Source organism: Saccostrea cucullata, unplaced genomic scaffold, assembly GCF_032062105.1.
Source record: "Saccostrea cucullata isolate Sc308-1 unplaced genomic scaffold, CSIRO_AGI_Scuc_v1 ctg13571, whole genome shotgun sequence".
Lineage (NCBI taxonomy): Eukaryota > Metazoa > Mollusca > Bivalvia > Ostreida > Ostreidae > Saccostrea > Saccostrea cuccullata.
The window spans coordinates 1,951-17,092 of NW_026920374.1; the positions used below are offsets into that span (position 1 = coordinate 1,951).

The 15,142-nt window shown below is 33.5% G+C and overlaps 1 protein-coding gene across 1 annotated transcript; it reads left to right on the plus strand.

The window, feature by feature from the left end:
- Positions 1-430: 430 nt before the first annotated feature.
- On the plus strand, positions 431-11,512 carry LOC134247739 (uncharacterized; the record flags this gene model as incomplete). The annotated part of the gene is made up of 8 exons (XM_062730106.1): positions 431-588; positions 7,743-8,046; positions 8,140-8,286; positions 8,457-8,637; positions 9,660-9,850; positions 10,509-10,766; positions 11,091-11,205; positions 11,392-11,512. Coding segments are annotated over exons 1-8 (1,475 nt in total), but the record flags the coding sequence as incomplete, so codon positions are not given.
- Positions 11,513-15,142: the final 3,630 nt, after the last annotated feature.

Consider the following 15,142-nt stretch of genomic DNA (forward strand, 5'->3'; position numbering starts at 1 on the left):
AACACGAAATGATGACTTTAAACCAATACATTTCATCAATGAGTCAAATGCTGACTGACGTTTTTCATATTATTTGTTAGTACACACAGAATTGACGACAGATTTTTCAGTTATTTCCCGATCATGAAAAGGAGCACACGGCGAGTGTGATCGGTCGGCAGGGGATGCTACTCCTCCATGGCCCCTGGTCCTACCTCTGAAGTTTTGGAGGTCCGTGTTTGCTGTGCTCCTATTTTGTATTGTTTTATCATGTTATCTCCATATCCTCCATATATCATTGGTAGAATAAAGTAAATAATAAATGTGAACTAAAAGTTGTGACGCCTGAACGAAATTAATTCTCCAATGTATTCAAGTTGTAAAGTCTTTCATTGTTATTTTTTAGATTCATTTTCCCTCCAAAACATATATGACAGTACGATTTAGTACAATGGGAGATGCAGATACACTCGAATTAAATGTATATCCGTCTCCAGCTGACGAAAACAGGTCTGAAGGTCTATGTGGTACGGTTGGAATTGGGGCATTAAGAACGCCAGCCAAGGAGAAATCAGCTGTATCTATAGACACATTTACATCCTCTTGGTTGTAAGTTTGAGATAGTCATTTTCATTAATTTCGAGACATAATAAAATTGGTTGATTTCTTTATGAATGAAAAATATTAACATCATAACATAGTTTTTAATTAGCCAAACAGGGAATAACGAATAAATCAATTTATCCCGCTTCAGACAAATTTGTCGATTACTGATTGGATAAAAGCTAATCACATGACGCCCTGAAATTTTCCGTATTACGTCTCCGTTTGCATATTATATCTCCGTCTAGGCGTAATATGAAAATCGGGCACGCGATTCCGTTCGAAGCGTTGTTATTGTAAATAAAAATGGCGGCTAAGAAACGGTTTACGTAGGTAGTTTAGTCAAATTTCTTGTTACCGTAATGATATTTTATGTTGATTGTTATTGGATTAAAACTTAATATTTTCATAATATGCGCAAATATTTTTTTTAAATCGAAAAAGGTCTTCAGCGGGATAAATTCGTTACACAGTCAGTTAGTGACCTAATACGGATTCATACAGGGTGTGAAATGGAAATCCGATGGGACTCGGCTTCGCCTTTCGCCCAATACGGATTTCCATTTCACACCCTGTATGAATCCGTATTAGGTCACTAATTGACTGTGTAACTAATAGTATTATGGTACAGGTAAATGACACTTTACAACAGTCTAGTGCCAACATATCATCGCGAATGTGCATATGTATGTGTGTGTGTTAGTGTGTTAGTGTGTTCGTTACCTTGTGGGCAAGATTGACAGAGAACCTTTGCATTAACCATTCTCAGCGTTTACATACTTGTGTGGCAGTATAAAAGGACGAAGCCTATTAATTTTCAAGTTCAGTGATGAAATATTTCTTCAGATATCGCATTTTCACTGTCTCGAAACCCTGACATTTTATGTACGAGTTGACAATAATCATTATCGCTAGGGAACCAGTTTAAAAGCCGTGTCGAGTCGGTGGGAACCAGATTAAAAGAATTTGATGAACGTCGCGGTTTCATTACCAAATTCCAACAGGTGTCTGGGAATTTGGGTGCACGTTAAATTGAAAGTGTGTGTGTTGGGGGGGGGGGGGGGGAGCTAAACCAACAAAAAAGGTAAACCCCAATTTTCAATGTATAGAAATTGTCTATATTTGCAAAAAAGTGGGAGGCTAAGCACCCCCCCCCCGGTTCCGAGCCTATGCCACAAGTTCAAATAAACTCTCGATGTACATTGTTATTTTTCATTACGAAAAAAATGCATATTGCCTGGAACTGTAAAATATACTAATTAGGTAGGTAAATAATTAAAATTACCGAAACTTGTACATGTAGCATACGTGATATGTTTCTACTAGGTAGAAGGGAAACTGCCCAATTACGTATACACATTATGCCCCCAACCCCCTCCCGACTTAAATGCTGTGCAATTTCATTTTTGTTAAAAATAGACACCCCCACCCCCTATAATTTTGTTAAAGAAATAAATAGAGCTGAAAAACAATTTAATACCTTATATTAAACTTTACTACCCAAAATTAGGTATCAATGTTATGCCCCCCCCCCCCCCCCCCAACCAAGACGCTTTGCACTTTGCATTTTGTAAAAAGAAAAATTGGATCAACAACAACACTCTTCTAATTATTTTTTCAAAAGTAAGGGAGTTGATCCTAATGTTGTGGGTTTGAACATACTGTGGGGCGTGGAGACTGGTCCTTCGAATGAGACCATGTAAACCAATTGCAAGGGCCCATGTCCCAATAGATGCTGGCACAAAAAGATCCCTCACTGCTCAATGGCCGTCAGTGCCTATAATAAGAAAAAAAGTGCAGTTCTTCACGGGCAAGCCTTCATATAAGCAAAATATTCATGAGAGGGAAATTAAAGAAGATACGTTGTAATATCAATCTTTAACATGTTAACGTCCCTCTAGAGAATTTATCTCTCATGAGATATTGCCTTTACCAGTGATGTGTCTGTCGCGGGGGGATGCTCCGCTTAGCGGTGCCCTTTTTTTTCTCAGTACTGTAATGTCATTATGAGTCTAGAATCAAATCACAAACATTATTCGTGTAGCAACTGGAATCTAAACAGGAACGATTTATTTAATATCCTATACAAGTGGTTTACGTCCTAATTTTCATTATGCTACTGCATCGTCACTTATAAAGTCATCGGCTTTAGTATAGTTCTGCATCAGACTTAATGTGAAATACTCATTCAAAGTAAATATAAATGTAATTCACTTACAGTTATCCAGTTATCGTTTTTCCAATTTTAACATTTGCTCAGAATAAATGTGGATGAAAAAATATGTATGAAAAGAATTTTGACCTTTTACATGTTCTTTAAATTTAACGAATGATCTGAATGTAATGAAATTCAATTTTTTCCCAAAAGATGCTTATTTTTCAAAATTGCCGAGGTGCTTTATCCAGAAGATATTTGTCCCATGTGTGAACGGAGATGGCAACTGCTTCTATAGGGCCCTCTTTAAAGCATTTTTGGTTATGAAAAAAGGCACATCGAAATTGTAAAAAAAAATCAAAAAAGTACGGCAAGACGTGTTCTCATCTAACAAGTGTACAATATGTTGTGTAGACATCCGTATCGGACAGATAACTTGTACCAGGAAATCTAATCAATTTTATGCAGAACGAAATTATTGTTCTTTGAGTCATTTATTCGCAGCGACAAATGCCCTGAATCATACAGTATGTAGTTTTTAACATTTTGTAAAGCTATTTTGAGGTAAAAAGGTAATATAAGTCAAGGTTACCCAATCTACATCACAAGGTCACACACTGAAAATACAAAACACAAATCATTTTGTGGTTTGTCTCCTAATATTACGTTCTGAATTCAAAGAAATGAAGGAACCTGCCCTTAAAAAATCAAAACGTTGCATTGATTCAGATGATACCCTGGAAATCTCCATGAACTCGCAGAATGAAAGAACGGATATTCAATCTGATGACAATGAAATAATTCAGACAACAAAACATGATGAAGATAGATCATCCTTTGACGATTTGGATTTTTCTGACCTTGGTAAAATTAACACACTATCCTCAGCTAAAAAGATAAGTTATATTCAGAATCAACCCTTGCCAGACCATGTCTCCAGGTTACCTTAAACATGTTGTGCTCAAACAACGAATACGGATGGACGCAAAGAGAGTTTATTATTCCCATTTCCTTGAATGAATCTGATTTAAGGTTGAACTTCAGGAAACTCTTAAATGGTGGTCTGTATCATGTTTCCTCGGTCATCAGTTTTCCAACATTTCTTAAACAACCTTTTACTGCGTATAAGAAAGTCATTGGGAAAGTATCTGCACTTTTAAAGAATACCACAAGAGTGTCAAATCTGTTTATCACACAACCAAATGAAATTTGAAGTACCATCTTTGTCTCCTCCTTATAAAATCAGTCAGCAAAATCATGCATAGAATCAACACAACATAAAGTTGCTTGAGAAAATGGTAGATGCGATTATTTTTTGTGGAAAACACACAGCTATACCACAAGTAGAGAAAATGATGGGTTGTATATTTTTTTAAGACAGAAACTAGTTGGACTTTGATATAAGACAAGCTTGGTGGGTTGAGTGTGTCACATATGCTTTAATGTGTTCTACACTATGAACAAGTTCGTCATCAAGTGTCTGCAACACATTCTCAATAAGAACCTTGATGAATGTACCAGTGAATACGTGTCTTGGGATAGACAAACAAAAGTGACCGCAAAGGGGCTATTGGCTTCGATTGCGTCCTTTCTGTGTTGATAACATCCGTGTTTGTAAGGTGTTTCCTAGAAACAAAAAGTCCTTGCCTCTAAAACTTCAGAAAAGAGATTAAAACTCCAACGATTTGCTCCAATCAGTAACAAAAAGAAAATTTCTCCACAAGTAATTCAAGAGATTGATATCGTTCTGTCGTAGTCATACCGTTTTAGTACTTTTTCCTCAATGAATTAGAAACGAGGTTTCAGAAAGAAGATCTGATGGCGTATTCAAAATATCTTTCACACGAAGAATTGTCCAAACTTGCATCGGAATTAAATTTTGGGGAAGAAACCTGTTTTGTTTTTCTACAAAGTGACCTGTAGAAAGAACTCAGAGATCGGACACTTTATTACGTTAACAAGAGCAAACAAATTTCAAACAAGCATTTCAATCTGCTCAATTATTTTAACTTTTTAGATGGGGACGTTTTCCGAAAGTTAAAAAACATAAAGCATAGTGCAGTGGTTGCAAAAAGCGTTTCTGTTGCAAAATAAAGGAATAAAAAAAACTGTTATTTTAACAAACTTGTGTTAGCGTGTGAGGAATTTGGCGAGTTTCGGGAGAGCTTTGTCATCGCGAATAATTCTCGCCGTGAACTGGTCCTTTAAATCTCTGCGTTCATTAACAACAGATCCATAATAAGCTTGTTCGCGAAAATTCATCGTCGGAAACTAGCCTCCCCACCTCCCCGGTAAATTGCGAAATAAAGTCTTCGCGAATCAAAGCTGGTTATCCAAAATAGTTATTAAATTTGTATTGTTGTATCTACGTTTCCCCCTTGCTCAGTGCATCTTATTGTATAATGATTGAGCCAACGTTTGCCCGTTGCCCGGCCAGTAAATGATAAGGCATAAAAATGTGTGTTCAGTGGCAAAGTATATGTATGGTACATGTACCAATATGTTGTTTTACTGTACAGTTAAAGGGACAAAGTCGTTTACTACATTCTGCATTTAATTTCATGATTTTGGGTCTTTGGTTTTATATATTGTTAGGCCGATCTTGGCTCTCTGGAATGCAATCTTATGCAATGCAAGCATTGACAGTTTGTGATAGTAAACATGTACATATTAATAATTTTGTGTTGTGATTAAAGTATAGTGAACACTTTTGAAAGTATTTTTAGAAAAAATAAGAAAATTTAAATTATATAATTATTTCCTTATTAAAATAAAAAGGAACTCGGATTTAACTGTTGCAAGATCATTGTCTCGTATGGGTTATTGTGTGTATTTCTACACTTCATTGTCTCATGTAAGTGTTTGATAAGGAGAATTTTGCATCAGCCAACAAAACAATGCACACAAATTTGCGATTATCAATAATATATGATTAGTGTTTTATTATACCCCCGCTTGAAAAGTGGGAGGGTCATAGTGATGGGATTTCCGTCCGTCCGTCCGTCCGTCTGTTACGCTATATCTCTTATCTGCAACTCCTCTTATACTACTGAGTGAAATTTAATGAAACTTTCAGAGAATCTTTATTACATATTGCCATTGTGTACCTCCTATTTTACTTTTTTATTCGACACATATTTAAGGTTTCCCATAACAAAACATGGACATTGCCATTATATCATTACCTATAACGTCACATAGAAGCTTCTGGATAACATTTGATAGGACGAGTTATTCCTCTTTACACATTACCGTAAAACAATATTTATATAGCAACACATGGACATTATGGGAGGCGGGGTTTCATTTAGTGAGCTCATTGCTCAAAGTACTTCTAGTTTTATTTTAAAATTAATAAAATTTCCTTGTCTTTTGTTATTTGTATAGTAAACATGAAATTTTTTTTCCGAATTTGTATAAAATAATAGATATGCCCTTTCCAGAACGATAGATTTTACCTGCTAGTTTGCCATAAGAATCTAGGAAGGGACTCGTCTAAAACCTTTTCCTAAACTTTCGTACAACATATACGCTAAAACAGACTAAACAAGACCACTGAAATACATGTATATGAAGTCGAACTCAACTTATCAGTCGCTTGGCTTATACACTTTGGATTGCATCTGCTTTTTAGCTCACCTGAGCCAAAGGCTCATGTGAGCTTTTCTGATCATAATTTGTCCGTTGTCTGTCCTCGTTGTTGTCGTTGTCGTAGTTGTTGTTAACTTTTTACATTTTCATCTTCTTCTCAAAAACCACTGGGCCAATTTCAACCAAACTTGCTACAAAGTATCCTTGGGTAAAGGGGATTTAAGTTTGTTTAAATGAAGGGCCACGCTTTTTTCCAAGGGGAGATAATTATGAATAAGAGAAAAATTAATGGCATTTTTAAAAAATCTTCTTGTCAAGAACGACTGGGCAAAGAAAGATGAAACTCATGTTGACTCATCCTCAGATAGTGTAGAATCAAGTTTGTTCTAATCATGATCCCTGGGGGTAGGGTGGGGCCAGAATGGCGGTTCAAATTTTTATATAGGAGTATATAGGAAAAATCTTTAAAAATCTTCTTCTCAAGAACCACAGGGCCAGGAAAGATGAAACTCATGTTGAGTCATCCTCAGATGGTGTAGATTCAAGTTTGTTCAAATCATGACCTCTGGAGGTAGGGTTGGGGCCAATATGGCCGATCAAAGTTTAGGAATATATAGGAAAAATCTGTAAAAATCTTCTTCTCAAGAACCATTGAGACAGGAAAAATGAAACTCATGTGGAATTATCCTCAGGTAGTGTAGATTCAAGTTTGTTCAAATCATGACCCCTGGGGGTAGGGTGGGGCCAAAATGGCCACCAAAAATTCTTATAGGAATATATAGGGAAACGTTTTAAAATCTTCTTTTCAAGTACTTCAAAGGCATGATTAGTAATATTTATGTAGAATTATCCTCAGGTAGTGAAGATTTTAGTTCGTCCAAATCATGATATGTGCTTTTTCCTAGCTGATGTGCTCAGGTGAGCACTGTGGCCCCTGGGCCTCTTTTTATGACGTCAGCTGATTAAATCCAACTTTGGGCAAACCAGCATTGTTTAAGTACTTGGTCTGGCTAATTTTGTTATTTTTTTTAGTTTTGCATTTCAAGGGAAATTATTATTCTACCAAAAATAAATAAATAAGATGAAAATCACTAACATCAAAATTTATTCAATATCATCAATTAAACCTAAAGGAACAAACAAAACAATGTTTTCCATGTTCAGTTTTGGAACATAATCTTTTAAGTGGTAATTTTCTCAATGCTAATAAAGTAATGCATCCATATGAATTTTCAGCTTGTATACATGTGTACCAAAAGTACTTTGTGACATGTACATGTATTTGAAATTGATTAAGGCAGACAGAATAGGGCCATACTGATCGTTGCAGATTTAAGGCGCATTTACAATTTTAGAAAAGAATTAAAAGTAATCATTTTTAACTTTCCAATACAATTATTGTGTAATTTTTTAGAGTTCCTGACGAGGACAACATGCTCAAAATGGATATTAAACAGTTGCAATCCTTTCCAAGGACAAAGAATTCTAGAGATCTTTGTATTTGTAAGCCAACAAAAAAAAGCGTCAAAGGTGATATTATTGATACCCTTACGTGCACAAATGAAGACAAAGAATTAATAACATGTGAGAAGGACAATCGAAAACCAGTACAAAAGGATATTTGTTATGAAAGACACAGCAGAAGGAAACGGTCTATAGATCGCTTATTTACGTATATACCAAACAATTATGTTCACCCCAAAAGGAAACGAACAAAGGTATGGGCATTAAAATCAAGATTTCTTATTTCTTTTTTTAAATATAATATTTGAGTTGTATTTGAGTGGTGTTTCATACTATTTCTATTTTAGAGAGCAGTTACTGTTGCAATGACTGAACCTGAAGCAAGGTTATGGTGCGAGAATTACTTGAATAATTCCCCTGGATTTGTAGCATGCAAAAGTGTACCTAACATGAACACTAAACAATCAGTGGAAATTTGTGTTTTGGATATTCTGGTATTCTTCATTGAAATTCGCTATTCGGATCAATAATTCTTATCTAATTTATGGGAATTGCATGTAAATAGTATAGATCACTTTTAGAAAAAAAAATCTTGGTATAGAGAATTGTTGAACCAAAACATAGGTAACCTTCATAGCTGAAATTTTTATCCGTGTACTTTCAGGCTACGAATTCAACATTATTTGCTAGCGCACCACGAGAAAGTCTGAAGACATCTTGTTTAAAGGAACTCGATCAAAATGAAACTCTTAGAAACACTTCTGAAAATGGAGAAAATCTCGCAGAAAAGATTTTCTCCTTAGCGTGTCCAAATGATTGCAGCGACAATGGTATTTGTAGAAATGGTAAGCGTTTTTAAACGAAAATGAACAATGCCTCTAATTTATAATCTAGTTGCACAGCAAATAGAAAATCTACCAAATATAACTTTAAAGTATTGTTCTTAATAGGAAAACTCCTAAAAAATGGCATCCTGATATACCTTAAAATCAGAAAAGGCTTTATTCAACGATATAAACGTCCATACTTTATATATTTATTAATTGTGACAAGACCTTTCAAAGGGTATAATTATTTTATATCTTTTTTGACATTAGAGTTTTACCCATTTTTAAACAAACATTAACCTCGGCCATAACTGTTGAATAGATACCATTAGGGATTTTTATATTTCGAGGTGTATGTAACAAGACCTTTCTTTAAATACCAACACTTTAGACATTTTGACCACGAATTTTGAAGTTTCTCTTGTATCTGAGAAATTTCAATCCTCACCATTAGCTACCATACTGGACATCAGTGTTACATGTACATAAGTACATCTTGTTTCAAACCGCTTTATACTTTACGTTGAAAAAGAACATTCTAGCTGCAGCCAATGAGCATTTTCAAAAATTGCTAACCAATTTTAGGAACAATTAGAAAATGTCTCAAAAAATATTGAATACGAATCAATCTTTATCCTAGTGTACTATATTTGCATGCCAATGAAGTACATACTTAACTTTAAAGTGATATATGGCGTATTTTTGAGAAGATAAGAATAACTAAAGTAAAAAATATCTTTCTATTTGTTTTGTTACCTTATAATTATAAAGATAGGACTTTCCTGTTAATAACACAATTTAAATCAATCGCGTTTCATAGATATCACAGATTTAAAACAATGAAATACGACTCTGAAATAAATATCAGACACAGTTTAATTTTAAGTCAACTCAGTACATGTAATAAAAACTGGGAGATATTTAAGTTCAAAATAGGTGAAAATTTTAAGAAATCTGTGAAACACAATTCATCAAAACTTGTACTAGTGTGGAAAAAATGTTCTATGAATTAAATTTTGTATTTTTCTAATCGGAAACAGGTACCTGTAATTGCAGTGAAGGATTTGGAGCCGGAGATTGTTCCATCAATCTTAATGATCCACCGGTGGTGTTTGCCGTCAACTACGAAACCGGAGGACTATGTGATAAGTTATTTTGCAAAGTTGCTGTAGTTGAGGGAGATCAGTTTTTAAATAGACCGGAACTGACATGCAAAATGAAACGTTTTGAGGTACATGTATATTATTTCTTCAAAACTTAGCTATATCAGAAAAACATGTAGTTTCTATAAATTCGCATAAGAATGAAAAGCAAAGACAGATTTCTTATAGTGAAAAAACACAATGTATCATTCAGCATAATTTTAAATTATTTTTTTTTATTAATTATAAAAATAAGTACGAAGGTTGACAGAAAAGGTTGCTGACACAATTATTCATTTATTGTGGTGTTTGAGGAATGACTTATGCCTTTTAAAAATCTTCTTTTTAAATAACATACTGTATCATGTGATTATGATTATATTAATTAATATCTTTAAATTAAGTTGTTTACATTTGTAACTGTTCTTTAGTTAAGAAACTCATGCACGTGCATGTTCAATAAAAGAACGCAAATTTTACTGCAATTAGGTATAAATAATTGTAGGAATATCTCTATAAATAACATGATTAAATACACATGAGGCAAATTTTGTCATTTGTTCTATTGTTTAAAATTCTACCATATAATAAAAGATTTGATAATCAATTATTTATTTACTACTGACATTTCTCCAATTGATATATTATATACACTTTACATGTATAATTTATGTACCTGAATAAGTTTAGATATACCGGTGTGTTCTAGAGAATTCAATCATTTTTTTTTATTTTCATTGATAATAGATGAATATGAATGGCACAGCCTGGGAGTTAGAAACAACATTAATTCCTGGAGATCACAACACAATCGGTGATATTCGATGTAAATTTCCTCACTCTATTTCCAAAAGATCGGTTTCAAAGACAGCTTTCGTCACTGGATACCACGTGTCTGTCAGTAACAACAAAAGAAATTTCAGCGATGTCCACCCAATATATATCTTGGATTCCACTTGTCAAGACACTGTTAACGTTTCTGGTCAACTTCGGTTTGCTTTGAAGGTTAAACAATTTTCCACACTCTACAAACCGTAGGACAATGCCCCTTATTTCATACTACTTGTTATATGTATTTAAATCATTCAGAAGATCCTGGTCATGCTTAGATCGTTTCTAAACATAAGCTTTGTTTTTATGCACTGTGATTTGCAAAGCAAAATATTTATATCTTTATGTTTCAATGTATTTTTATCGAATCAGAAAGCCTTAGATATATGCGATCGATTTATTTTTAACAAAAAAATATGGTGTCAGCTCAAAGAAGTAAAATTTACCTACATTTCATTTTCTATATTATCTTCCAAATGCAATTTCTTTCAAAAAAAGGCGGGGTTCTGTTTCATTCATGGTTCATGCTTAGCGGATGGATTTCAAAAGGGATGTTACGAATGTGATGTTCTTCGAAACACATTTGAATGGTCATTTCGAGGAGATGTGAAAGGTAATTTATTAACACATCAGTATTTATAACAGAATACAGTTTTCAATTTGTATTTACCTCTTAGACTAAATTATTGAAAATTTAATTAATATCAAATTAATTTGAACTACAATCAAAGCAAGCAAGACGACGAAAATCAAAACTCACTAGCTTATTTTATATAATAATCTAATATAATATGTTTAGGCTGTAAAGTGGAGGAAGAGAAATCAGATTCGAAGCTGTGGATTATTGCAATATTTTTTGCCGTTTCTCTCCTAGTTGCTATAACTTTACTGTTTCTTTATGTAAAAAAGAAGAAGCAGAGGTAAGTATTTTTTTTAATTAAAAAAAATCGCCATTTTTTCTTCTAAAAAATACTTTAACACCTCTTTAAAGTAAATCTGACGAAAAATTAAAATATCTCTGGAAAAAATACATTTTTGATACATTATTTAACACAATTATATGCACATTATAGATAAATGATTCATATTTATATATGAAGATACTTGTAACGATCAGTATATTCACACTCAGAAGTCCATTCAAGTAATGCAAATCGGGAGCTTAACAAAAACACGGACCTCTAAAACAGTCGGGTGCCACGGAGGACTAAGCATCCCCTGCCGATCATTACATTTGCTACTTGTCATAGTTGAAGAAAAACAGCGCGAAATCCGTCATCAATACAATGTACAAATAATGACCAAACAATTGTATAGCTATAAATTAATGTTCTATGGTTTAGCAAAAAAATTAAAAATCTTACCTCTTTATTTCTTTCAGAGTTATTCATGACAACAGCATGTTGGCTGGACCATCATCAGACATTCCAAAATCTGTTAAATATAATACAAATTATAAATACTGAATCAGAGAAATACATTTTTATTTTGTGGAGAAAACAAATTTTAGTGAAGTTTTGTATCCGGATGTCCAATAAATTAATTATAAAAGCTCACATGGTTGCTTTCTATCAGGTTGAGGTTAGAGGCTGAAAGGAACAAAATATCTGCATGTATCCCTTTCTCTTGAGAGGGAATCAGCGCTACAATGTAGCTGTACTCTGATTGTTCATCAAGATAGTCCGATCCTCCGATTCTTTAAATCAGGCGTTGAAAATACTCACAAAAATATTCCAGAATTCTCTGTTACTTCAAACTTCATCATTAATCATATTCTTCTGGGTGGTATTTAAAGAAAAGCTCTAATATACACGAAATGCGAATGTAAACACTTACATGTTACTTGTATTTTGTGATTGAATATTGATCAATATATTTTAGGATTTAAAAAAATATAAATATCCAGGCAAGTGATGAAAATTGCATGATTTTTATCTAAAACAAAACACTTTATTTCTTTTATTGAGTTCAATCATTTTATAAATGCAAATTGTATAAAGGGTATCCTATTACATGTACTGTAAAACACCATAAATCATTTCTCACATCTACGGCTAGATGGAAAAAACAGAATTTTCCTATATGATGTAATTTGATAGTATATAATATTTATATAGTTCCAATAGCAACTTTTTGTAAGACCGTTGTTAAGACTTCATGAACCTTAAATTCCACTGAAATGCATAAGATGAAAATTGTGGAATAAGAAGATTTCAATTCCAAGGTTCATTTTCATTTGAGTAATTTGAATAAAATGATAAATCAAAGAGGCACCCTTCCTGGCTGAGGATCGCATCACCTTACACGATTGCGTCTCTCTCTCTCTCTCTCTCTCTCTCTCTGCTGTACCTACTTGCCAATAACGTTTATTTTAAATTAAGTCATTGTATTGTTGTGTTTTGATCCTGATAGTGCATCTTAGGTTTAGTCAATTCCAGGTAGAATATGCGTAAGGTGACGTTATTTAACTGGCGAAAGTTTGATGCAAAATCCATCTTTCTTTTTCACAAGTACATAATTGTACAATGTTTAATGACCAAAGGCTAAAGGATGGTTCTAATAATGCCCTCTGATCTCAATTTAGAGATTTTTAGTCTTACCATTGGTATTCTTAAGCTTGTTGGTCTTTGTTTAATTGACAGAAATTTCTCATTTCATATCTTGCTACAAAAATCTGTCCAAATAAAAAGAATTCTTTGAAAATAATTGTTGAAATGAGGAAAAGACCAAATCTTTAGGTTGGTGTAATTCTTCAGGGGGGAAAACAGATAGAAAGTAATGACATTTCAGTTATATCTTTGAGGTGCTCAAACATGATGGGATTTAGGTTCTGGGAGATTTTTCTCCTTCTATAAATACCTTTAAATACTTTCAGACTGAATTTTCATATCATTAGTTTCTACATACATTTTCATAAATAGCAGCAATATTGTTTTACAACGCGAAATGCAATAACGCAAAATGTGATAAGTCCATGCATAGGATTTAACTTCATAAAACATATTTATTATAAATGTGAAACATTGCCACTAATGTCATTATTCAACAATTTGTACTGGAGCCCATTTCTCCACATGTGTCAAAAGCACAAAAAGTTTCTTTTTGAAAGACAAATGTTTGTAAGAAAATGTACATGTAAAGTCGGTATATTATCTAAGGTAGAATATCCTTACCTAAAGCCAGTTTGACTTTTACTTATAAGATTAAAATTCTCTATACATAGTATTCTAAATTTTTATATAAAATGGAGATAAAAAGCTTACCATGGCAACTTAAAATTGTAACTGGGCGATATTTTTTTAGATTTGTTGGGTCGCCATTGGTTTTACAATATCTGTCAGCCATTCGTAGAAAGTTTAGTTTGTAAATATAAAGAAAAATCGTCAGCATGCATATTCGACTTTATGCAAATTTTGTTGAAAAGTTCATTCTATCGACCAAAGAATTAATTATAAAATGCTAACTCACTGTACATATCTTAAAGTTTGTCGCCGTACATGAATTAAAACAATGAGCCATACAAGAAATGATAGTTTTGTTACCTGCTCTACCAGTTGGAACCGATGCATACTGAATTGATCATCTATCAATCTAGCTCTTCTATCTTCTTCTTAATAAAACAAATGTTGGTTTTCCCCCTCAATTGCTTGCAGGTAGATTTCATCTGAAATATTTAATCCATGCATGTAGTCTGACAAAATAAAATGTCTTGAAGTTCCTTCCCATTACTTGTAACAATCGTCAACAAAATATTTACTATTCATGACGCCATCCATTTTCGCTACCTAAGGGTTTCTCATACACTTCCCTCCTCATAAGCTAATGAGGAGAGTAGAGTATTAGACACACTTGGCTATCGAAGATGGACACCGCGCGTTTGAAAGTCCAGGTTTCTCTCAACTTTGGTCCTTTTCAAGTAAGTGTTTTATACCTTTATCATTACTTTTATCACCAATAATGGCGTGTCAAGCAGGACTTTTGTTGTAGGATGAAGAAGAATAGCCTATTAAAGACTTTATATTTTCCTTACATTTATATTGAGCACTATTTGTACGCTGTGGAATCCCAACACAGTCGACATTGCCATTATTATAAATGCCGTGTCTATTTTATAGTTTCCTATTGCATTCAAAAAGAAATGAAAGTTTCACAGTACATACATACATAATACTTGTAGTATGCTTTATTGATATAGATTTCCTTTCCTTTTTGAATAATCTATTAATATTCATTAATACCGCATAGCGGGTATTCTTGGTGGGTGTAAAATTTGCGTTTTGTATGCTTGAATGTATGCCAATATTTTGGCGTAATTAATTTTAGGGGACATAGAGTTTCAGTTCTTTGAACACTAAGAGGAGTACTGACTATTTTAGCAATTAAAATTTTAGAGTACCAGCAAAACGCCAAAATAAGCTAAAATTAGCACCCGCTATACGGTATTGATTGGATGTATATGTACAATGTTTTATGTCCTGATGGAAAATTGTGCACTCGTCACCATGTAATTTTAATGTTTCACGACACTCATGGCCATTGAGCAGTAAAGG